Here is a 25114-nt window from a genome sequence, read left to right as displayed (position 1 = left end):
GAGACTAGTAACTAGGGAGATCAGGATAGGTTTCCTATAGGAGGGAATTTGACTTTCACTGAGTTTTGAAGGAAAGTAGGGATTCTAAGAGGGTGAAATCAAGGATGAAGAACTGCTCCATTCTAGAAGAGAGACTACACAGGTTTTTCTAAGTCTCAAGTATCTTGATGACTACTCTGGTTTGGTTGTGGGCCCATATATATAGGGCTGAAGCCAGATACCAGGAATGAGGGTCTTATCTCATTGCCTTTGCCACAACTCAGGTTATTGTCCTTCCATGGTTCTAACAATTCAGGGCAGGATCAGGAAAGCAAAGCAGAAGCCAGGCAAGGGCTGATCTGAATTGCCTGAGGGCAGGGGTAAAGGGTCAGAGAATAAGGAAGACAGATTCCACCACACAGAACCATGACTGTTGGTTGTTACTAAGCAACCTCTCTTTTCCTGAGCCACCTCCCCATCCCCTGTATTTTCTGGTCGAGGACCAGTGATCCAGAGTGTACCAGAGTACACAGGCAACTGTTAGGGGCCCCCCTTAACTGACTTTCTAAAATAGTCACTTATTGCAAGGTCCTGTAAACCAGATTAGGAGGATCTGGAAGTAAGAGTCCAAAATCTAAGCAGGAAAATCTCCTTTCCTGGCTTTGGGTTTCTCCCATAGAAATTACCTGAGGATTGCTCTAGCCCCTGAGCAATAACAGTCATGAGTTTGGGAGTCATGGAAGAGGAAGACCTGGCGGAGTACTTCCGTTTGCAGTATGGGGAACGACTGCTGGAGTTACTAATGTAAGTCACAGACAAAACCTTCAACCCTCAATCTCCCTGATTCTTGGTATATCTCATCACCTTCCAGTTAGCTTCCCAGGCATTCCTAAGAGGCAATCTTTGGTTGTAGAATGAATACTAGAGTACAAATCAGGAGACACTTAAGTCATATCTCCATTGATTGTTATCTAAATAGTAACTTCCCCTCTCTGGAGGGGAATCAGACTTCTCATTTATAAAATAAAAGTAAAATCTGCCAGTGTTGGTGCTTTCCCCTCCACCAGTTCTCTTTAATTTTTTTTAATATTTTGAACTTAATAATTATCACTAAAACAAACATCGTGATCTACAAATAAGAAAGAAGATTGTGGAATTATGAACTATTATATACAATCTGCTTTTTAAAAACATTACATTAACAAGGCAGTAATTAAATTGTCCTGTTTATCTTCCCTTATGTTTTATTAATGATAATTTTCTTTCTTTATGGATTGTACCGGTCTCTCTCTCTACCTACTAACTCATTTCTTTCCAAATAGAAGCCCTCTCATAATAAGAAGGTATTTCAGCAAGAAGAATAAACATATGGTCCATTCCTGAAAATGTATGTCTAATCCTGACTCTCTTTGCCAAGAAGGCAGGAAGTTTCATAATCAGACTTCTGAAGTCATGAGACTAGTCATTGGGATGATTAGTGTTCTGAAGTCTTTCAAGGTTGTTTTTCTTTACATCATTGTAGTCATAGCATGAATGGTTCCTTTGGTTCTGATCATCTCACTCTGCAACAATTCATACAGTCTTTCCTGATGGGTAGAGAGCATTTTGTGATGGTGAAAAAAAAAATCAAAACTCCCCATAGAAATATAAATGTTGTCATTGTAATTCCTTGCTCCTTCTCTACATACAGCTCTAATCTCTTTTCTATCTTGTGTCTTTCTTTGCCTGTCTGTCTGTCGTCTGTCTCTCTTCTCTCTCTCTCTCTCTCTCTCTCTCTCTCACACACACACACACACACACAGACACACACACACAGACACAAACAATCACTCTGCTCACTCTACTTGACTTCTGACACCATTCCAAAGCCCTCCCCTGCACTATTTCTTTGGCTGATCCTTCCCATAAGAATAAGGGTATTTGACTCTCAAAATCATTACTCCATCTTGAACTTTCCAGTTATCCTATCATGTGTTTCATTTAGTTGCTACCAGGTCCTTCAGACTCCTGAAGGCATCATTATTTCTGGTACCTTTGCAATAGGAAGTTCCCATCAACAGAGGAACAGTTACCGTCTCCATCCATCCAGCTCCTAGAGAAAAAGAAGGAGGCCAAAGTGATGCATCAAGCCATGGAGGAAAAAAAGGAGGTGAGGGGAAAACAAAGAGGAGGCACAGTTGAGTAGGCAGGAGAAGGCAGAGTGAGGAGAGGTCAAGGGAGCAATGCATAGAAAAGTGTGCTAACCTACGCTGTGTGTGTGTGTGTGTGTGTGTGTGTGTGTGTGTGTGTGTGTTTAGAATGGATTGTGAAAGGGAAAGGAGAAAACTTTCTTGAAATGGGCCCAGATTCCATTGGGGATGGGAGATGGAAGCCTTCAACTATGGGGATCTTGACCTGTTCACCTTCATGGAAGAAGAGAAGTGAGCCAGCCCCTTTGTTTCCTTCTCCCTCATTCTCCACCCAGAATAAAGGCAAGTCCTTGTAGCTTCAGATTGATCCTGGTTTAGGGGCTCCATGCTCAAAGGTGGGGAAGTGTTAGCAGTTTAATAAGGCTATACAAGGAGACAATTGCTAAATCTGGGCATAGAGTCTTAGAGAACACTCAGCAGCTCATCGTCATGAGGCCTAAGCAGAATGTTCTGACATTTTTCATATGGTCCTATAGGCATTTAAAAAGAGAATGGAGGCCCTGAATCTACGCTGGGAGGAACTTGGGAACAAGGAGGCAGAGCTAAAGGCTCATATAAAGAAGTTTGAACAGTTTATACAGGTATGGATAAGAATCTGAGCAGTTGAAAACCCCCCACTCCATATACATTCATTGTATCTTTAGAATAAAGCATATGCCACCTAAATTCAGCACTCAAAGCCATTCACTTTCGGACTTCAGCTTACTCTTCTAGGTTTATTTCACAATATAGACCTTAAATGAATTCTGTACCTAATAGACTGATTTACTATTATCACTTCTCATCTTAATCTTTTAAACCTGAGCTCCTTTGGTCCTGGGGTCCCTCATGCTTGGAATGAACTCTCTCCCAGAACCTCTATCTACTGAAACACCACTTTTGCCAAACCTTGGCTCAGGTGCCACCTTCTATAAAACCTCCTCTGACCACACCCCAGGTAAAAGCCAACTATGGTTGTGCCTCTCCCAGGCACCTATTTATATTTGTGATATAGTTATTTCTGTACACATACACATTAGTGTATGTTCTTTAAAGACAAAGTGTATCTTTTTAAATCATTGTTTCCCTATGATCTAACTTAGTACCTTTTATAAAGTAGAAACCTTAACATTTCAGCAAATAATTACTGAATACCTGTGTCTGAGTATGACTATAGGAAGGACTCTGTGCTAAGTAGGGATCATAGGGATTACAGCAAAGAATAGTCCATTCATCTTCCTTTGGAAGTTTAATTGGAAAGAACTATCATACACACAAGGTGGAATGGAATAAGCAAAAGGGCCAAGAAAGTTATAGGAAGTTGTTAATGAGAAAGAAAAGATCTCTTCTATCATCTGACAACACCAGAACAATCTGTAGCCCCAGCTGCTTCCTCAGAGTCTGCCTGCTCTGGACCACTTCTCCTTCCCTGCAAGACTTGCCCTCTGTTCATCACAACCATATTTTTAGCACTTTTCCTTAAATAATCCTTTGGAATTTGCCATGTTCACATTATTATCCTTAATGTAGAGAGGAGAAAACTGAACTTGAGAGACACTAAGTGACTTAGGAACAAATTATTTCAAATTTCTTTCTCTTCTGTAAATTAAAGGATAGCTCAAGATAGTACACTGATCAAATCTTTAGATGAGATAAAGCTGGAACTGAGAGGCAGTACACTGGATGACAAGCTATAAAACAACACAATATGTTGGAAAGAGTGAAATTTGAAGGAGGAGAAGAATTCTCTTTAAATATGCCATATGACCATAGGTATCACCATAGGAGAGTCTCTGAGCCTATTTGTAGAGGTGGTTGGACCAGATGATTTCCAATGTTGCTTTTAGCTCTAAGTCTATGATCTGAATAACACTCTCCTCTCAGATGTCAATGAAAACTAGAGATCAGTCCCCTAGATGATTCTAGGTGAGTTGACAGTTTTCTCCAGTTGGGGGAGACAAAGATTTTGACTTTGAAAATAGAGAATGATGGTGGGAAAGTTCATTGAAGACCAAATGAGTCTTTTGACTAGAGTTAAAGGAAGCCTAAGGGTCAGAGGCATTGTTATACAGAAAAGGAAGAATAAATAAAGTAGTTCTGAATGCTATCAGATATAAAGAATAGCTACCTATTAAGAATCCTTTGTAGTTCCCTGAATGTGATCCTGGCCTGGAGATCTACTCTTTCCTAAATACCTACATCTAAATCATATCTTTACTTGTCCCAGCAGAATACAAGGGGAGGAAGGGGAAAGGAAGCCCTTTCCAGTTACAGACTGAGTGGTGAACATTTAAAACTAATAACTCTTGAATACCAGTACTTTTGATATTCGTTTTACATGTTTGAAACTATATTGAAACCAAATTGAAGCCAGTTCTATTTGAACACAGAGAAATTGGAAATGAGAGGGTATAAATCCAGAAGAGAAAGATCAAGTTTCATAAATTCAATTTGGTATTTTGCCAAAATAAACGGACTGGAGCTTTGGAGCCATACAATTAATATTTAAGAGTTTATTTGAGATAAGGGGATAGGAAAATAATCCCTGGAAAGATACTTCAAGTAAATTGCCACAGAAAGTGAATGAGTAACCTGAGATGAGTAGGGGTTTTTTTGGGGGGGGGGGGTTGTTTTATTATGTTTCTCTGAAACTGAGTGTATACTATGTTTGAAAGGAAAGCCACATGCCAGAAGGGGAGTGAATTAATTGCTAAGGGAGTTTAACCTAGAACCACAGGAAAAAGGTGGGAATAAGGTCCTTAGGCTTGTGCAGTTAAACCTGCTGGCTCAAAATTGATGGAGAGCTTGGCCTGCTTGCTTCATTAATGCCACTTTATGATTTTACACTGACCTATGTTCATGTGCCCCTTGGGGTAATGTTTTCATTTTTCCCCTCTTTGCCAAGGTGATGCATAGGGTTATCTCCTAGCCTCTGGTGCACCTTTGCCTGTGCTTATGGGTAGTGGGGCCTGTTTTGTCTTTGTACTTGTAGCACCTAACATAATGCATGACCCATAATAGGCAACTAATGAATCATTGTTGAGTGATGGAAGAGGCTGCTAAGGATCATATAGTTTTCAGAGCATTTAGAAATATCCATTTACTCCATTAGTACTCCAAATTGTTTAGAGATTCTTATCCAATAACTAGTGATAACTTATTAGAGGGAGTTAATCATAACAATCTTTCTTTCTTGCTATAAATGAAAACAGAAGACATAAAGAAGTTGAATTCATGGGGCAAACAAAAGAGTTGGTAGAATTGAGTTTTCTCTTTTTTAAAAAAATAATTTATTAATTTTCACACTGTTACAATAATATTTTTGTGAAAGTAAACATAAACTACCCTCCTCCCAAAAAAGACAGAGAAACCTAAAGAGAAATGAAGTGAAAGGGGAAAAAAGCGTACTGCAGTCTGTGTTCAGATACCATTGGTTCTCTTCTTTATCGTAAATCCATCAGGGAAGTTGCTTCAATATTTTTTTCCCACAGTTGCTATTACTAGCTGTATTTCCCTCCATTTTATTCCTTCTCACCCTCATTTGTTCTATTCTCTCTCTCTCTCCTTTCAGAAGTGTGTTGTATCTGACCACCATCTCCCATGATCTTCCCTCTCTTTCATTACCTAATCCCCTCTCCCCACCCCCATCCCCCTTATCCTATACTTTTCCTCTCCTTTTTTCTCTAAGATAGATTTCTATACCCTAGCCAGATTCTTCTTCTGTTGTTTACTAATTTCCTCAACCTATGACTAGTTTATCACACTTCCAAAGTTTTTGGGACAACCCCCCATGGGACCCTAATTCCTTCAAGGTCTTATGAGAGGCTCTGACTGCTCTCCTGGCCTGTGCTCTTGTCTGTGGATGACCTCAAGCACTCCCCTCTGCCCTGGAGCTATAAGGAGGGTCCCTGCTTCTCAGTGGTATATGAGGCCTCAGACGAGGCCCTGGATTGGAATATGGGCAATGCAGCAGAGTCCTGCCTCAGGGAGAACAGAGAGAACTCTGTAGTCTCTCCCAACCCCCTTACCATCTTTCAAGAGCTTCTGGGTGGTTCCATAGGTTCCTGCCACACCATGGAGCTACCCCAAGGTCCATCCTGGCCCAGACATGCTCACTCTGGTATAGCAGAGTTTTCTCACTGGCCCTCCAAGTTATTCTCAGCAATCCCCAGGCTGAGAGGTCTGGAAACTGACCCTGCTGCCATAGACCCAGGCACACACCCCCCATCTCCCATCCAGGCACCCAACAAGCTGTTCCGTGTGCAGGAGCTGATTTGCTCCTGCGTGTCATGCCACCCCAGCTGTGCTGCAACTTTCTTATCTCTGGTCCTAATGGAACAGACCTTTCCTGTGGATCTTCCAAGTTGTCTTGGGCTGGGAAATTTTATCACTCAGTCTTTCTGTGGATTCTGCCTCTCTAAATTTTGGTTAGAGTCATAATTTTATGACTTTTGGAGCTTTTGGGGGATGGGTTTCCTGGGAATTCCTGCCTTCACACTGCCATCTTGGGTCCGCCCTAGAATTGGGTTTGGTCACATATCCAAAGAAATATAATTTCATAGTTATATCATATTATGGCACTCATTATGAACAAAAAGCAAAAAAAAAAATCTATGTAAATAATTGTAGTTTATGTTATAGAAGATGAGAGATATAAACACATTTTATGTAAATCTCATTAAAACTCTCCAATGAAAGTTCAGTGCAAAGTTACATAAAAGGAAGTAGGACAAAATTAGCCAGAGGAGAAGTTAAAGGTAAATGAGAGAGGTTTGTAGATGATATTGATGCCTGACACCAATATATTATGAATACTTTCGTCAACAATAGAATTAGAAGAGACTAGATAGATATGATAAATATCAAATAAAACTACAATAACATTATCAAAAAGGAAATTATTAGTTTCCAGTGTGGGAGTCATTTCAAAATCAATTGATTGAGTACAATAGATCATTATTTGTTAGAGCAAAGATCAAAACTAATACCTAAAGCAGATAAATTATAAAAATAAGATTTGTCATGAAGTCTGTCAGCTTCAAAACTGATTTATCTAAACAAATTGTTGATGGAAAAATGGAAAAAAGACAAAAGAACAAACACTAACACATGACTATTATTATTAACAAAATTTAATCAGTTTAAACCAATCATCACAAGAAGACCATAATAATCTAGAAACTGCTTCAGAAAGCAGATACTTTTAATTTTTTTGCCAGGATGAAAGATAAAGCTACCACAGACAACACAGGTTTAGACTATAAATTCATTTGTAAAAATCTTATAGCACCTCAAAAAACAGTGAGAAAGGGTGAAGGAGAAAATAAGTTTATAGAAAGTTTGGAAAGAGAATGAATTTATAGCAAAACAAATAAACTGAAAAGCTCTGCAAAGATTTTTATAGCGAACTTTTTTTTTTGTAAATGCGAGCAGAGCAACTATATTTTCACTTTTAATACATTGTTTGATGGCCCACTTTTCTGCTTGGCTTGTATTAGGGAGAAATGATATTACAGAGATACTGACAGGAAGCTGGAGTAGGCCAAGCATGTGCAAAAGTTTATGCTGGAAATGACACCATTTTCAGGACATTGAAAGATTGATTCTCTTGAGAATTTGAAAAATAGGATGCCAGAGACTCCAGGGGAAAAATCATAAATGTTATTACAGAAAAAAGGTCAATTGAGAAAATATCATTAATTACTGACCCCTTATGCTTACCCATTTCTACAAAACAGAGGGCATCCTGGGTAACAGTTTGAAGAAGGAAGGATCAGGGAAATTTTCAAAAATGTTTTATACAAAAGTCCACATTTTTACAGTCTCACACAGTTGAAGTGTAGAGAGTACAAGAAACCATTGTACTTATATTGTTGGTTAACTCTAAGAATTCATTTTATTTGACAGAGCAAAATGTCTCCTCAAAAATTCTTCTTTTAAAAGATTTCTTCCTTATATATGTCAAAATATAAAAATCCTTGATAAATTCCACAACATAATCTTTTCAACCACCTTTTTTTGAGAGCAGAATTTTTTTTTATTTTTATTTTTATTAAAGATTTTATGAGTTTTTGAGTTTTACAATTTTTCCCTCAATCTTACATCCCTCCCCCCACCCCACCACTGAAAACATTCTGTCAGTCTTTACTTTGTTTCCATGTTGTACATCGATACAAATTGAGTGTGATGAGAGAGAAATCATATCCTTAAGGAAGAAACAAAAAGTCTTAGAGATAACAAGATCAGACAATAAGATATCTGGTTTTTTTCCCTAAATTAAAGGAAATAGTCCTTGAACTTTGTTCAAACTCCACAGCTCTTTATCTGGATACAGATGGCATTCTCGATTGCAGACAGCCCAAAATTGTCCCTGAATGTTGCACTGATGGAATGCGTGAGTCCATCAAGATTGATCATCACCCCCATGTTGCTGTTAGGGTGTACAGTGTTTTTCTAGTTCTGCTCATCTCACTCAGCATCAGTTCATGCAAATCCCTCCAGGCTTCCCTGAATCCCCATCCCTCCCAGTTTCTAATAGAACAATAGTGTTCCATGACATACATATACCACAGTTTGCTAAGCCATTCCCCAATTGAAGGATATTTTATTGATTTCCAATTCTTGGCCACCACAAACAGGGCTGCTATGAATATTTTTGTACAAGTGATGTTTTTACCCTTTTTCATCATCTCTTCAGGGTATAGAAACAGTAGTGGTATTGCTGGGTCAAAGGGTATGCACATTTTTGTTGCCCTTTGGGTGTAGTTACAAATTTCTCTCTAGAAGGGTTGGATGAGTTCACAGCTCCACCAACAGTGTAATAGTGCCCCAGATTTCCCACAGCCCTTCCAACAATGATCATTATCCTTTCTGGTCATATTGGCCAGTCTGAGAGGTGTGCGGTAGTACCTCAGAGAAGCTTTAATTTGCATTTCTCTAATAATTAATAATTTAGAGCAATTTTTCATATGACTATGGATTGCTTTGATCTCCTCATCTGTAAATTGCCTTTGCATATCCTTTGACCATTTGTCAATTGGGGAATGGCTTTTTTCAACCACCTTTTTATTAATATTAAGTAAGATATAAAATCAGAAGTTATATGTCATGAGGGTGTCCAGTGCAGAGTTAAAAAGACACCAATATTGTCTATCTAGACAAATCTTCCAGAGGCTCCTATTTATAAGATTTATATTTTGCTTCAAGACTCCAAATGCTGTAGAGCCTCCTGAATGACATCCACAATCACTCAAGAGTACATTCAGACTGAACTACTTACTACCTGCATGATCTTTTGCAATTCTTTGGGGCTCATCTATAAATGAATATAATCCATCCACCCCCATATAGGAAAAAACAAATGGATAATAATTATTAAAAAAAATAAACAAAAAATAAAAATAAATAAAAATAAAAAATAATTGTCCAAACTATAAAATGCATTTAGATGGACATCCCATAGAGCCCATAGTGTGTGTATACACACCTGCTTTTTGGGTTTTTTTCAAGGCAATGGGATTAAGTGACTTGTCCAAGGTCACATAGCTAGGTATTTATTAAGTGTCTGAGGCTGGATCTGAACTCAGGTCCTCCTGACTCCAGGGCCAGTGCTCTATCTACCTAGCTGCCCTATATATTTTTGTTATCCATTACAGGTAGGGGAAAAAAAGCTGAGCCATGGAGTAACTCACAGGGTTCTCTCTAAAATAAATGTCCATCTTTTAATATCCACAATCTCCTGTCAGAGAGATGGTATAACATGGTAGGAAAAAAGTCAAAGAAGACCTACATCCAAATATCATTTCTGTCACCTACTGACTGTGTGACCCTAGACAAGACTTAAGTTCTCAAGGACCCCAGAAACTCTCCAAGGCCATTTGAGAATAGGTATTGAGCTACATTGGTAAGAAGAGTAACTTGTAGGATATTAAGAGGATTTTGCACCACAGAGAGAAGTATAACAAGGAAGTGCATTGAACTAGTTAAGTAATTAAAGTTAAGTATCACAGATGATAGAAATTCCCATAATGTCCAGAGATCACTGGATATACTTAAGGATATTGCATGAACCCCAGAGAAAGATTTCTAGAAAGACACAGACAAGAGTTATTAAGAAGTTGTAATCACAATGATGGAATTATGTATCTTTTGAAGTACAGAAATAGTATGCAGATTGATTTATTTGAAAGGAACGACTGTGATCATTTATTGGGTCCCTTAGGATTAAACCTGAAGGTTGAAATATGTCCTGTTCCAGACATTTTATAAGCATCATTCCTTTTGTTTGTACTTGCACTGAAAAAAAAGATTGAGGTAGGACCAAGGTAGGTTGGGTACAGTGGAAAAGATTTGGAGGCAGAAATCTGGGTTCAAATCTCAGGTATTCCACTCACTACCTGTGTGACCTTTTGCAACTTATTTAACTTCTTTGGAACCCATCTATAAAAATGAGAGTACTAGACATAATAACCTTTAAGACTATTAAGTTCACTTCCATCTCTCAATATATGATTCTGTGATCCACAGATCGACATTATAAAAGTAAGGAGGTGGCAAAGCAACAGTGTCTAAGCAATGCAGAACCCCATCCTTCCCCCAAAAGGGTGGGCACCCAGAATGATGTAGTGCAGAAGTGTGGGGGCGGGGTTTAGGCCAGAGCATTAGTGTTTTCTTCTCATACTTATTTCATCCAAGAAGCCTCACTCTGAAGAAATACTTCTACAACCTTATAAGCTTTTGGTCTCTCTTGTCTCCTCTCAAAGTACAAGTAATGCTTTCATAATGGAAAGGGAGGAAGCAGTCTACAAAATCAGATCTGGAAAAGACTTCAGGGATCTTAGAGGAGAAAACTGAGGCCAAGAAGAGAAAGTTATTTGCCCAAGGGCACTTGACCAGTAAATAGCAAACCCAATACTGAGATTCAGGTCTATCAATTAATTCCCCAATTTTTTTCCATGATCATACAGTCTGTCCTGTTTATCCCTAATGAGACAGGCATTTTACCCACAGAAATTTCTCAAACTACTTTTTGATCTAATTAACCCCCTCTCTCCCCCAAAATGTTTACCTTTTATATTGTTACAACTAACTAGTAAATCTGGAGCTCCTCAATCTCCAGTGATTTGGAGCCTAATGATCAGAGGCAAATCACTGCCCCTCTTTGTGCCTCTTTTGTGAAATGAAGGGTTTGGTCTAAAATCCTAAGATCTTAAGGAAGTTGCTATAACTTCTCAAATGTTCTGTGCCTCAAATCCCCCACCCCCATTTTCAGCAGAACAACAAAAATTATCTGAATATTTTAAAGGTGTTCTGCAAAATCTAAACAATGACCTTGACAGTGTTGTAGGAAGGACCTAAGAAGTATATGACCCCAGGGAATAACAGTCTTCTGATGAAAAGTGGTCTTGCTCTAGCCCTGGCAGAGCAAACAGGTAAACTTCTTGGAGGAATTTTAGTCCCAGAGATTCACTCCTTACCATGGTCTCCATTATAGAAACAGAAATTCTCTTAGGATTCAGGTTCAATGTCATGAATTCCCTATCCCTGGATGTATTCAAGGAGGCATTCATATTTACCACCTGCCAGGGGTATAAGACAGAGTGGGTTCTACCTATTTCAAGCAGAAAATTGGACTGGCTGCCCCCAAAGGGTTCTGTATCTAATATTCTAATAACTACAACTCTATGCCCCTTGCTAGACCAACTATAGGAGCAAGACAGGGCTGTTTGACCCCATGCTCTCTCTGCCCCACCCCCACTCATCTTTCTGGGGCCTTCCTCTAGGAAAATGACCAGAAAAGAATTCGAGCTCTGAAGAAAGCCAGCAAAGAGAGAGAATTGAAGAGATTGCGGGTAAAAGAACTGGCTAAGGCTAAGCAAGAGATGGCTGCCTTGAGACAGGAGCATCAGAGGGTCAGTGCCAAATTGCAGGACTACTCTATATTCCAAAAGTATTTGGAGAAGGTGGTGGAGAACTCTGAGGTAAGTGAATGTTTCTCAGATTGCAGGGGCAGGGGAGGGGGAAGAGGAAGTTGGATCTAATCAGACTCTTCATACTGGAGACAATACCTGGTCCTGAGGTCAGATGTTCCCAAGGCTGTGAGTACCTCTGCTTCTTACTATCTCATGTTAAGAGTGTTTAGCTCCTTCCCACCTTTATTCCCAGAAATTTAGGTTGCTCCTTAAGACCTTCAATGGGCCTTTGAGAAGCAGGGAAACTTAAGCCACAGATGGAGATTTAGCTGGTAGCATGGTAAGAGTTTCCCTCCCCTTTGGAAAACATTTTGGAGCATACACTCCTAATATATACAAACTTATTACTTGTTTATATATCATATACATGTATCATTATTCTCACATATTAAGTACATTAAAGAACATAACCTAAAATAAACATTTTTAAAGGATGTATAGGATAGGAAACTGGAACTCTCAATTTAGAGACCATTGAATTATAGGCAATCCTTCTCCCTCAAAAAAAATCTAAGATTTTTTTTTTTAAATATATAATCCATGATCTTATTTTAAAAATTAGGTTTTGGGGAAAAGTAATAGCTACATTCAGAGCAATATGACACTAAATACTAGAGAGAGTCTATAAAGAGCCCCAGCTTCTCTTCTCAAAAGAAAAATATTTTTCTCCTCAAAAATCTATCCCTAGGGCCCCAAATTCTAAATAAACATTAAGGGCAGCTAGGTGACCCAGTGGATAGAGCACTGCCTTGGAGTCAAGAGGACAGAAGTTCAAATGTGGTTTCAGACACTTGACTCTTACTAGCTGTGTGACCTTGACAAATCATTTAACCCTGATTGCCTCATATCCAGGGCCATCTCCAATCATCCTGAGCCATATTTGGCCACTAGATACAGAGGAAAAAATTAGGCTGGTGACTTAGCACAGCAACCCACACTCAAATCAAACTCGTGTGCTTGCTTGTCCTGCCATCACCACCCCTGATGTTATGGTCTTCTTCGAGAATGAAGGACAAACAAACATTTTATTCAAAGAATGTTCATCCTGACCTTAAAGGTCCCCTGTTTTGATTGGAGGTCCAAACAGGGTTATGGTCTTGCCCAAAACAATAGAGCTAATGCAAAGCTAGGAATGAAAATTCAATCTCCTGATTCCACATCTATATGCACCTTACATTGTTTATAAGAGCATTGGGGAAGGGGAAGGGATATAGACTGACTCTACTTCTAAAATCCTGAGACAGAGCAAGAATATTTTCTGAGCATTTATTATAAACCGAATGTGCTAAGAACTGGAGGATACAAATACAAACAAGCAAGATAGTTCCTCTCCTTGAGAACCTTACATTTTACTATGAGAAAGAGCCTATACTAGAGCATAATAAAGGAAGCTGGACTGGGAGGAGCTATATTCTTTAGATGCAGGGTTTGGTTCAGGTGTGATAAATGGATTTGGGTTTAGTAATCCCACAGAACCAAGGGTGGTTCCGAGAACAGATTACTGAATTTGAGGATGGGCATGGGAAAGGAGATGAAGATGAAGGCCAGCTTTGCACTAGTAGACCCAGCCTGGAGCCTCTAAGCTGAGAGTTTGGAGTTTTCCTTTTTTTTCCTTCTAAAGCTAATTATGCTCCTGCCTGGTAGTGAGTTGGGCGCACCCTAGAAGGTTCCAATCACAACACTTATCATACACTTTCAGTTTTTGTTTTTTTGTTTTTAGTTTTTTTTGCAAGGCAATGGGGTTAAATGGTTTGCCCAAGGCCACACAGCTAGGTAATTATTAAGTGTCTGAGGCTGGATTTGAACTCAAGTACTCCTGACTCCAGGGCCGGTGCTTTATCCACTGCACCACCTAGCCGCCCCTATCATACACTTTCTTTTTTTAAAATTTATTTTTATTAAATATATTATTTGAGTTTTACAATTTTCCCCCCAATCTTGCTTCCCTCCCCCCACCCCACCCCCATGGAAAGCACTATGTCAGTCTTTACTTTGCCTCCATGTTGTACCCTGATCCAGATTGGGTGTGATGAGAGAGAAATCATATCCTTAAAGAGGAGAAGAGAAGTGTAAGAGGTAACAAGATCAGACAATAAGATATCTGGTTATTTTTCTAAATTAAAGGGAATAGTCCTTGAACTTTGTTCAAACTCAACAGCTCCTTATCTGGATACAGCTGGCACTCTCCTTTGCAGACAGCCCAAAATTGTCCCTGATTGTTGCACTGATGGAATGAGCAAGTCCTTCAAGGTTGAACATCACTCCCATGTGGCTGTTAGGGTGTACAGTGTTTTTCGGGTTCTGCTCATCTCACTCACCATCAGTCCATGCAAATCCCTCCAGGCTTCCCTGAATTTCCATTCCTCCTGGTTTCTAATAGAAAATAGTGTTCCATGACATATATATATGCCACAGTTTGCTAAGCCATTCCCCAATTGAAGGACATTTACTTGATTGCCAATTCTTTGCCACCACAAACAGGGCTACTATAGCTATTTTTGTACAAGTAATGTTGTTACCCTTTTTCATCATCTCTTCAGGGTATAGACCCAGTAGTGGTATTGCTAGGTCAAAGGGTATGCACATTTTTGTTGCCCTTTGGGCATAGTTCCAAATAGCTCTCCAGAAGGGTTGGATGAGTTCACAGCTCCACCAGCAGTGTAATAGTATCCCAGATTTCCCACATCCCTTCCAACAATAATCATTATCCTTCCTGGTTATATTAGCCAATCTGAGAGGTGTGAGGTGGTGCCTCAGAGAAACTTTAATTTTCATTTCTCTAATAATTAATGATTTAGAGCATGTTTTCATATGGCTATGGATTGCTTTGATCTCCTCATCTGTAAATTGCCTTTGCATATCCTTTGACCATTTGTCAATTGGGGAATGGCTTTTTGTTTTAAAAAATATGACTCAGGTCTCTGTATATTTTAGAAATGAGTCCTTTGTCAGAATCATTAGTTGTAAAGATTGTTTCCCAATTTACTACATTTCTTTTGATCTTGGTTACATTTGTTTTATCTGTGCAAAAGCTTTTTAATTTAATGTAATCAAAATCATCTAATTGGTTTTTGGTGATATTCTCCAACTCTTCCTTAGTCATAAACTGCTCCCCTGTCCATAGATCTGACAGGTAAACTAGTCCTTGATCTTCTAATTTGCTTATAGTATTGTTTTTTATGTCTAAGTCCTGTAACCATTTGGATATTATCTTGGTAAAGGGTGTGAGGTGTTGGTCTAATCCAAGTTTCTTCCATACTAACTTTCAAATACCCCAGCAGTTTTTATCAAAGAGGGAGTTTTTGTCCCAATGACTGGACTCCTTGGGTTTATCAAACAGCAGATTATTATAATCATCTCCTGCTTTTACACCTAGTCTATTCCACTGGTCCACCACTCTATTTCTTAGCCAATACCAAACAGTTTTCATGACTGATGCTTTATAATATAATTTTATATCAGGTAGGGCTAAGCCACCTTCTTTTGCACTTTGTTTCATTAAGCTCCTGGCAATTCTTGACTATTTATTTCTCCATATGAATTTACTTACAATTTTTTCTAACTCACTAAAGTAATTATTTGGAATTTTGATTGGTAGGGCACTAAACAGATAGTTTAGTTTTGGTAGAACTGCCATTTTTATTATATTAGCTCTACCTATCCATGAGCAGTTGATATTTAGCCAGTTATTTAAATCTAATTTAATTTGTGTGAGAAGCGTTTTATAATTGTTTTCAAAAAGATTCTGAGTCTGTCTTGGCAAATAGACTCCCAAGTATTTTATATTGTCTGAGGTTACTTTGAATGGGATTTCTCTTTCTAGCTCTTCCTGCTGTTTCTTGCTAGACATATATAGAAAAGTTGAGGATTTATGAGAGTTTATTTTATAACCTGCAACTTTGCTAAAATTTTTAATTGCTTCCAGTAGTTTTTTGGATGATTTCTTGGGATTCTCTAGGTGGATCATCATGTCATCTGCAAAGAGTGAGAGTTTTGTCTCTTCCTTCTCAATTCTAATTCCTTCAATTTTTTTTCTTCTCTAATTGCTGATGCTAACATTTCTAATACAATATTGAATAGTAGTGGTGATAATGGGCACCCTTGTTTCACCCCTGATCTTATTGGGAATGCCTCTAGCCTCTCCCCATTGAATATAATGCTTGTTGATAGTTTCAGATAGATACTGCTAATTATTTTAAGGAACAGTCCATTTATTCCTACACTCTCTAGTGTTTTCAATAGGAATCGATGCTGTATTTTGTCAAAAGCTTTTTCAGCATCTATTGATATGATCATATGATTTCTGATAGGTTTGTTGTTGATATAATTGAGTATACTAACAGTTTTCCTAATATTGAACCAACCCTGCATTCCTGGAATAAATCCTACTTGATCATAATGTATTATCTCAGTGATAACTTGTTGTAATCGTTTTGCTAAGATTTTATTTAGGATTTTTTGCAACTATATTCATTAGGGAAATAGGTATATAATTTTCTTTCTCTGTTTTACCTCTTCCTGGTTTAGGTAACAGCACCATATTGGTTTCATAGAAAGAGTTAGGCAGAGTTCCATCTTTCCCTGTTTTTCCAAAGAGTTTATATAGAATTGGAACCAATTGTTCCTTAAATGTTTGGTAGAATTCACTTGTGAATCCATCAGGCCCTGGAGATTTTTTCTTAGGGAGTTCAATGAGGGCTTGTTGAATTTTTTTTCTCAGATAGGGTTGTTTAGGTATTTAATCTCCTCTTCATTGAACCTAGCCAACTTATATTTTTGTAAATATTCATCCATTTCACTTAGATTGTCAAATTTATTGACATAGAGTTGGGCAAAATAATTTCAAATTATTACTTTAATTTCCTTCTCATTGGTGGTGAGTTCACCTTTTTTCATTTATGATGCTAGCAATTTGGTTTTCTACTTTCTTTTTTTTTTAATCAAATTGACCAGAGGTTTATCAATTTTATTGGCTTTTTCATAATACCAACTTTTGGTTTTATTAATTCAATAGGCTTTTTGCTTTCAATTTTATTAATTTCTCCTTCAATTTTGAGAATTTCTAATTTAGTATTTAATTTTGGATTTTTGATTTGTTCTTTCTCTAACTTTTTTAGTTGTATGTTTAGTTCATTGATTTCCTCTTTCTCCAATTTATTCATATAAGCATTTAGAGCTATAATATATCCCCTGAGAGTTGCTTTGAATGAATCCCATAGGTTTTGGTATGTTGTTTCATTATTATCATTATCTAGGATGAAATGGTTAATTTTTTCTATAATTTGTTTTTTGGTCCACTCATTCTTTAAAATGAGGTTATTCAGTTTCCAATTTGTTCTGGGTCTATATCTCCTTGGCCCAGTATTGCATATGACTTTTATTGCATTGTGATCTGAGAAAGATGTATTCACTATTTCTGCCTTTCTGCAGTTGATCATTAGGTTTTTATGTCCTAGTACATGGTCAATTTTTGTATAAGTTCCATGTACTGCAGAGAAAAAGGTATATTCCTTTCTATCCCCATTCAGTTTCCTCCATAAATCTACCATATCTAATTTTTCTAACAATCTATTTACCTCCCTAATTTCTTTCTTGTTTGTTTTATGATTTGATTTATCTAGATCTGATAGTGGGAGGTTGAGGTCTCCCACTAGTAGAGTTTTGCTATCTTATTTCTTCCTGTAATTCTTTCAGCTTCTCCTCTAAGAATTTGGGTGCTGTCTGACTGGGTGCATATATATTCAATATTGAAATGACTTTATTGTCTATGGTACCTTTTAGGAGGATAAAGTTTCCTTCCTTATCTCTTTTAACGCTATTTATTTTCGCTGCTGCTTTGTCTGAGATAAGGATTGCTACCCCTGCTTTTTTTACTTCAGCCGAAGCAAAATATATTTTGCTCCAACCTTTTACCTTTACTCTATATGTATCTCTCTGCTTCAAATGAGTTTCTTGTAAGCAGCATATTGTAGGATTCTGGTTTTTAATCCACTCTGCTATTTGCTTACATTTTAAGGGAGAGTTCATCCCATTCACATTCAAGGTTATGATTACTAATTCTTTATTGCCCTCCATGCTATCTTCCCTCTGTTTGTATTTTCCCCCTTTCTCCCCCCTTATCCATATTCCCCAGTATTTTGTTTCTGAATACCACCCCCCTTCAGTGTGTTTGCCCTCCTATATCACACTCTCCCCTTTCTTTCCCCCTTTCCCTTTTCCCCTTTTCCCTTCCCTTCCTTTTGTTAGTCCCCCTTTTCCCCTACTCCCCTTCCCTTTCTCCATCCCCACCTCCCCTTTTCCCTTTTTAATACTTGAAAGGTTAGATGTTTTATAAGTTAACTGAGTATGTGTAGGTTGACTTTAAGCCAAGTCTGATGAGAAAAAGATTCAGGTGTTTCTCATCTACTCCCTTTTTCCCCTCTATTACTATAGCTTTTTTATACCTCTTAGTGTAATGAGATTTACCCCATTCAATCCCCTCCCTCCTCCCGTCTCTTTCCTGTCCCCCTTTTTAAGAAGGTAGTGTTTTTTAGATCATTCTATCTAAATCATAGAAAATTCTGAGTGTCTGTCCCTTCTAGTTCAGTATATTCTATCGAATAGAGTCAAAATTCCTGAAAGTTATTAGAGTCTTTCTCCCAAGTGGGGTTAAAGCCAGTTACATCTCTTTAGATAGCAGTCTCATGGATGGGTCATGAATGTCCATCATTTCTGGCTACGTATATTCTCTCGGTTGGAATTACAATTCTCAAGATTTATGAGAATCTTTTTCCCCCATGCTGGGATATAACCTGTTTCAACTTACTGGGTTGCATTTTTTTTCCTTTTACCGCCCTCCCCCTTTTTTTTTTACCTTTTCATGTGTCTCTTGAACCTCCTGTTTGATGTCCAAATTTTCTGTTTAGATCTGGTCTTTTCATCAGAAATTTTTGGAATTCTTCCATTTCGTTAAATGTCCATCTTTTTCCCTTGAAGAGAAGGCTCAGCTTTGCAGGAAAGTAGATTCTTGGCTGCATTCCAAGCTCCCTTGCTCTTTGAAATATCTCATTCCAGGCCCTTCGATCCCTTAATGTTGATGCAGCCAGGTCTTGCGTGATCCTTACTGTGGCTCCTTGATATTTAAATTGTTTCTTTCTGGATGTTTGCAGGATTTTCTCTTTTATCTCATAGTTCTGGAATTTGGCCACAACATTCCTTGGTGTTTTCATTTTAGGATCTTTTTCTGGTGGGGATTGATGTACTCTTTCAATAACTACTTTGCCCTCCGATTCCATGATATCAGGGCAGTTTTCCATCACTAGATTCTGTAATATTAAGTCCAGGCTTTTTTTCTCTTCAATGTTTTCAGGAATTCTATAATTTTCAGGTTGCCCCTCCTCGTTCTATTCTCGAGATCAGTGGTTTTGTTGATGAGTTATTTTACATTTGCTTCTATTTTTTCTATTTTTTGATTTTGTTTAACTGACTCTTGCTGTCTCATGGAGTCATTAGTTTCTCTGGACTCCACTCTTTTTAGGGGGGAGGAGTTTTCTTCATTAACCATTTGCAACTCCTTTTCCAATTGGTCAGTTCTACTTTTGAAAGAGCTTTCCATTTGACAAATTGAGGTTTTGAGAGAATTAATTTCTTTTTGCATTTGCCCGTTTGTAGATCTTCGAGAATTATTCTCATTTTTTATTTGTCCAATTGAGGATCTGAGAGATTTATTCTCATTTTGTATTGGTCCAATTGATGCTGTGAGAGATTTATTCTCATTTTGTAATTGTCCAATTGATGATCTGAGAGATTTATTATCCTTTTGTATTTGTCCAATTGTACTTTCCAAGGTTTTGTTTTCTTGTTGCACGGTGTTAATTGTCTCTCCCAAATTTTTAAGCTCCTTCCTTATTTCTTCAAGGAAGTCTTTCTGTGCTGAATACCAGATTGTATTCTCCTCAGAGGTTCCAGGTCTCTCTGAGTTAGGGTCTTTCCCTTCCAAGAATTTTTCTATGAATCCACGTTTCTGCTGACCTTTCTTCATTTTGCTAAGACTTGAGTTGGGGGGGGGGGGGGGCTAGTTCACAGGGGCTTGGGATCACTAAGGGCTTTACTCACTGAATGCAGTTTCTCTGGCTGGCCAGTAGGAGGTATTGGTTGCTTTCTCTGGGGTGTCTGTGACCTTGATTGAGGCCTTCTCCCTTTGCTTGAAGAGAGGAGTTGGAGCTATAGAATTCTTTTGCCTTCAATCAATGGTAGGCTTTACCCTGGCCTGAGGTCATTCCTCAACTGGGCTGGTTCTTCTGCTCATACACCTGGGCCTGAGGCAGAAGTAGTTTGCATTTGTTTGTTTGGGAGGAAGTCTGAGTTGTAATGGGACAGTGTTCCTCAGATCAGAGAAGCCCAGGGATGGTGTGTCTGCAGCTCTCCTGCACCAGAACTCTGCCCCCAGACCTGTCCACAAGCTCCTGGGGGACAGCCCAAACACCAGAGTCTCTGCTCCCTAGTTGACTCAAGCCCCTGCCGTCTAGCCCCACCGCTGGTCCAGCAGGTCCGGCTCTTGGGCCCTCAGACTCCCGGTTCCAATTCAGCTGTTAATCTGGTTGATCCAGGGCTGATCCTCCCTCTGAGCCCAGACTCACCCGCCCGAATTCTACCAAAGCTGCTGCCAGAGACAAATCCTGAGGTAGATGTTCTTTCTCCTGGCTTTTCTTTCTGGGTTTTGTGATTCGGATTTCTTTTAAGAGATTTCTTTCATGTGGTAGATGGGGAAGAGATCAGGAGACTGTACCTGTCTTCTCTCCGCCATCTTGGCCAGAAGTCTATCATACACTTTTTTTTTTTGTTGGTTTTTTTTTAGGTTTTTTTTTGTAAGGCAAACGGGGTTAAGTGGGTTGCCCAAGGCCACGCAGCTAGGTAATTATTAAGTGTCTGAAACCGGATTTGAACCCAGGTACTCCTAACTCCAGGGCCGGTGCTTTATCCGCTATGCCACCTAGCCGCCCCTATCATACACTTTCAATGAATGTACTAGTCCAGATCCTCCTCCTTACCCTCCTCTCTCCTCTACTTCTCTCACATTCTCTTCCACTAGTTCAGTCATGTGGTATTATCTTCATATTACCGAGTAATAAACAGAATGAGAGTGAAATAGCTGCCCAAGGTCATATAGCTTAGTAGGCATCAGTGCCAAATTTGGGTTTTCTGACTCTATTTCCCTCATCCCACTCCACTCATCCTAGGCCGTTCCTACTTTTTAGAACTAATGGAAAAGAATGTGAGTGAGATAGAGAAGAAAACAATTAGGGTAAGGATGAGAATCTGGACTTGTACACACAGGAACATGATTAACATGATGGGTTGTGGGGGGGGGGAGGACTCAGAGCCCTCAGTCTTCTAAGCTTAGTGATTTCAGGCTGGGTACCCTCAGTGAATCAAATAGGGAACAGATAAAATGAAAGAGATGAATTAGAAGCCCCTCCCCACTCCTCATCTTTTCAAGGTAAGATATCACTACCACAATTCTCTTTAATCCAAATGGGTTGGGTCTGCCAAATGTGGAAAGGTGTTATCTGTTGTTGTTTATCCTTTTTTTTTTTTCATTTTTGCAAGGCAATGGGGGTTAAGTGGCTTGCCCAAGGTCACACAGCTAGGTAATTATTAAGTGTCTGAGGCTGGATTTGAACTCAGGTACTCCTGACTCCAGGGCCAGTGCTCTATCCACTGTGCCACCTAGCTGCCCCTATCCTTTATTCTTAAAGTGAACCAATAGATGCCTCTGGAAGGCAATGATTCCTATTCCCTTCCAACCTGATATAGTTTGAGGAGATCCATGAGGTTATTGGACGCTACAAAACACTGGTGAGCATGCACCATGACCTGATGCTATCAGCCCAAGAGGGGCAGGAGAAAATTGACAAGGCCAAGGCCCGACTTACCCGCTATGTGGAAGAAAAAGATGATGAAATCCTGCAGCACAACAATGAGCTCGCCAGGTTGCAGATGCGGTATGACCGTGCCCATAGTGATGTCATCATTTGGGTAAGATTATCATGTCATAGGGTTATCAAAACTAGAAGAGACCTCAGAGATCATCTCATTTTAAAAATGAGGAAACTGAGGTCTTAAGAAAGAAGTGACACCAAACACCACACAATTAATAAGTAGGAAAGTTGAGATTTGAACCCAGGTCATTCAACATTAAGAACTGTGTGCTCATGAATTTGACCCACTCAAGGTTGGAACATAATAATTCCAACTTCCAAGGAGAAGGAAGATACAAATCCTCATTCTGCCCTAAGTAGAATCAGGTAATGGTGGCACCTGTTGGCCTGCCTTAAGTCTTTGCATCTCTTGGCCTTGATCTTCCCCACACAGACAAATAGGGAACTAGGAAAGTTAATGGGGGGATGAAGTCATTCATCTCCTTGCTTTTTGGCAGTGCTGCATATTGGACATCCCAACCAGAATGAGGTCTTTCCTTTCCCAAGAAGCATAAAATAACCCAGATGGGAAGTTTACTGAGTCTAGGTTGCCTCCTGACCTGCCTAGCTGTGGTAGTGAATTATCTGAGAGTTAGACAGGTCCTCCTTTCTCCTTTCTCCATGGATCTTCCTCATTCATTGATCATCCTTCCCTACTATCCCTCTTCCTCTCTACTTCCAGGAATCTCGATGGGCACATATCCAGAATACAGCTGCTAAAAAAACCCTCCTGTTGGGCACCATCAAGATGGCAACTCTGAATCTCTTCCAAATTGTGAGCAAGCAATTGAAGGAGACTACCGCACAAGTGGCTGTGGAAGATACCCACAAGCAGTTGGACATGGTAGGAGAATAAGGACAGCCCTTTTTAAAAAAAATTATTCTTTCTAATTATATGTAAAGGAAATTTTCAACATTCATTTTTGTAAAGTTTTCTCCTTCCCACCCTTCCTTCCCCTCATCTTAGGATAGCAAGTAATCTGATATAGGTTATACATGTTCAATCATATTACACATATTTCCATATTAGACAAGCTGTAAAAGAAGAATCAGAACAAAAAAAAACATGAGAAGGAAAAACAAAAAACAAATTAAAAACAGTGAAAACATTCAGATTCCATAGTTATTTTTCTGGATGTGGATAGTCTTTTAGAATTATCTTTGATCACCGTATTGCTGAGAAGAGCTAAGTCTATCATAGTTGATCATCACACAATGTTGCTGTTGAAGTGTATAATGTTCTCCTTGTTCTGCTCACTTCACTCAGCATCAGTTCATGTAAGTCTTTCCAGGTTTTTCTGAAATCTACCTGCTTATCATTTCTTATAGAGTTATAAAATTCTATTATATTAATAGACCACAACTTGTTCAGTCATTCCTCAACTGAAGGGTATCCCTTCAATTTCCAATTCTTTGCCACCACAAAAAGAACTGCTATGAATATTTTTGTACATGTGAGTTCTTTTCCCCTTTTTTTGTGATCTCTTTGGGATATAAACCTAGTAGTGGTATTGCTGGATCAAAGGGTATGAGCAGTTTTATTGCCCTTTAGGCATAGTTCCAAATTGCTTTCCAGAATGGTTGGATCAGTTCTCAACTCACCCAACAATGCATTAGTGAAGGATAGTCTTTTACAAGTTATCAGGGGTTTCTGAGGATAAGATCATGGGACTTCTTACACTATAAGAGCAAGATCTTGTCATGGGCATTAGGGATAATCCAGAGTACCTAATTCATTAGACCTGGAGGAGATCCTTCTGCTCTGTGACAAGCATACTTTTACTGTTTCTGATCTGCTTATAAAACACCTTAGCTCAGGATGGCATTGATTGTGTCTAGGTACATATAAACTCAAGTCATATAACTTCCACAACCTGGGATTTCTGGTCACAGTTTTTTAGAAACAATCTCTATTGTACCTGTCAAGAACTAAATACAAATCTATTCAGAGAAAAGCAATTGTCAACTTCCCTCCCTTCTTTGCTGGTCTAAGGATGATGGGGTGGAACACTGCATTTATACCATCAGACTTGGTTATACTTTATAAAAATAAATACTAATTGTTCTCATAAAATCATAATCACTATATCACAACTGGAAGTGAGCCAAAACATGATTTTATTTTGAGCAGAAACCCTTGGCCTTGGTCAAAAGCATAAGCAAATTCAAGACATCAAGTGAGAATTCCTGTCTAGGATAAAAAGTTAATCCTTATATAGAAATATTTGTTTCTCAAAGCTTCAATCATTTTGACTGACAACTATTCTAATGAGCAAAATAGGGGAATTTTTGTGCATTTACTTTGTGATAACTATTTTAGCTACTCAGAGACATTATTATTTCTTCAACCATGTTTCTGTATGTAGTTTAGCTGTATTTTGGACAACTGACTATATTTATCATAATCATTTAAGTAACTATTATTTTATTGTCATTGTAATTTTATCCTTTCACTAATCCTTTCCATGTTGCTCATTCAACTAAAGAGGAGTTAGGATATTTTGAAGCAATCGGACCTATATCTCTCCTCTCACAGATTCCCCAAAGATGTATGCATAAATTAGAACCTGAGAATTTTGACATTAATTAGTTAGAACCATACAACCCGATTCATTTCTTTTAGGCCATAGGAATATGATCCATATAGCATTGGGGCAGTTTTGTATGGGTAGACATTTCACAACAGAGAAACCTATCATACACTGAAAAACTTATTCTTCCTGTCCCTTGTTTTATCAGATCCAGGAGTTCATTCAAGATCTTTCAGATATCTGGACAGAGGTTAAGAAGAAGGACCCAACACAAGGCCAACTAACCAGCTTTAAGACATAGACAAAGAAGCAATAGATCCCAGCTATTCTGGGTCAGTACATTATAGTGCTCTCAGCCTTTCAATGATGAACCCCCTCTCTCTTTTCCACTGAAAGGTAACTATCCCTCCCTCAGACACCCACTAAATGTGACTCCAAGAGACATTAAATTCTAAACAGATATGATTTCCATTTTTTTGTTGGCAGTTTCTTCAGTTGGAGGGTGG

At 38.6% G+C, this 25114-nt stretch overlaps 1 protein-coding gene across 1 annotated transcript; it reads left to right on the top strand.

Annotated features, from left to right (window-relative positions):
• Positions 1-348: 348 nt before the first annotated feature.
• CCDC42 (coiled-coil domain containing 42) lies at positions 349-25073 on the top strand. The gene is made up of 7 exons (XM_074220681.1): positions 349-783; positions 2023-2128; positions 2645-2749; positions 11930-12127; positions 21914-22135; positions 22760-22921; positions 24817-25073. Exons 1-7 carry the CDS (start codon positions 701-703, stop codon positions 24907-24909), a joined length of 969 nt encoding a protein of 322 aa, XP_074076782.1. The 5' UTR covers positions 349-700; the 3' UTR covers positions 24910-25073.
• The last annotated feature ends 41 nt before the right edge of the window (positions 25074-25114 follow it).

This window comes from Macrotis lagotis, chromosome 2, assembly GCF_037893015.1.
Source record: "Macrotis lagotis isolate mMagLag1 chromosome 2, bilby.v1.9.chrom.fasta, whole genome shotgun sequence".
In the NCBI taxonomy this organism is placed as follows: domain Eukaryota; kingdom Metazoa; phylum Chordata; class Mammalia; order Peramelemorphia; family Peramelidae; genus Macrotis; species Macrotis lagotis.
Note: the sequence above shows the minus strand (reverse complement) of the source record. Positions and strands in the feature narration are given on the sequence as shown.

Coding starts and splice junctions, on each gene's coding strand:
- CCDC42 (XM_074220681.1), top strand. CDS start 701: ATGAGTTTGGGAGTCATGGAAGAGGAAGACCTGGCGGAGTACTTCCGT. Junction 2,750..11,929: donor AGTTTGAACAGTTTATACAG/GTATGGATAAGA, acceptor GCCTTCCTCTAG/GAAAATGACCAGAAAAGAAT. Junction 22,922..24,816: donor CCCACAAGCAGTTGGACATG/GTAGGAGAATAA, acceptor TTGTTTTATCAG/ATCCAGGAGTTCATTCAAGA.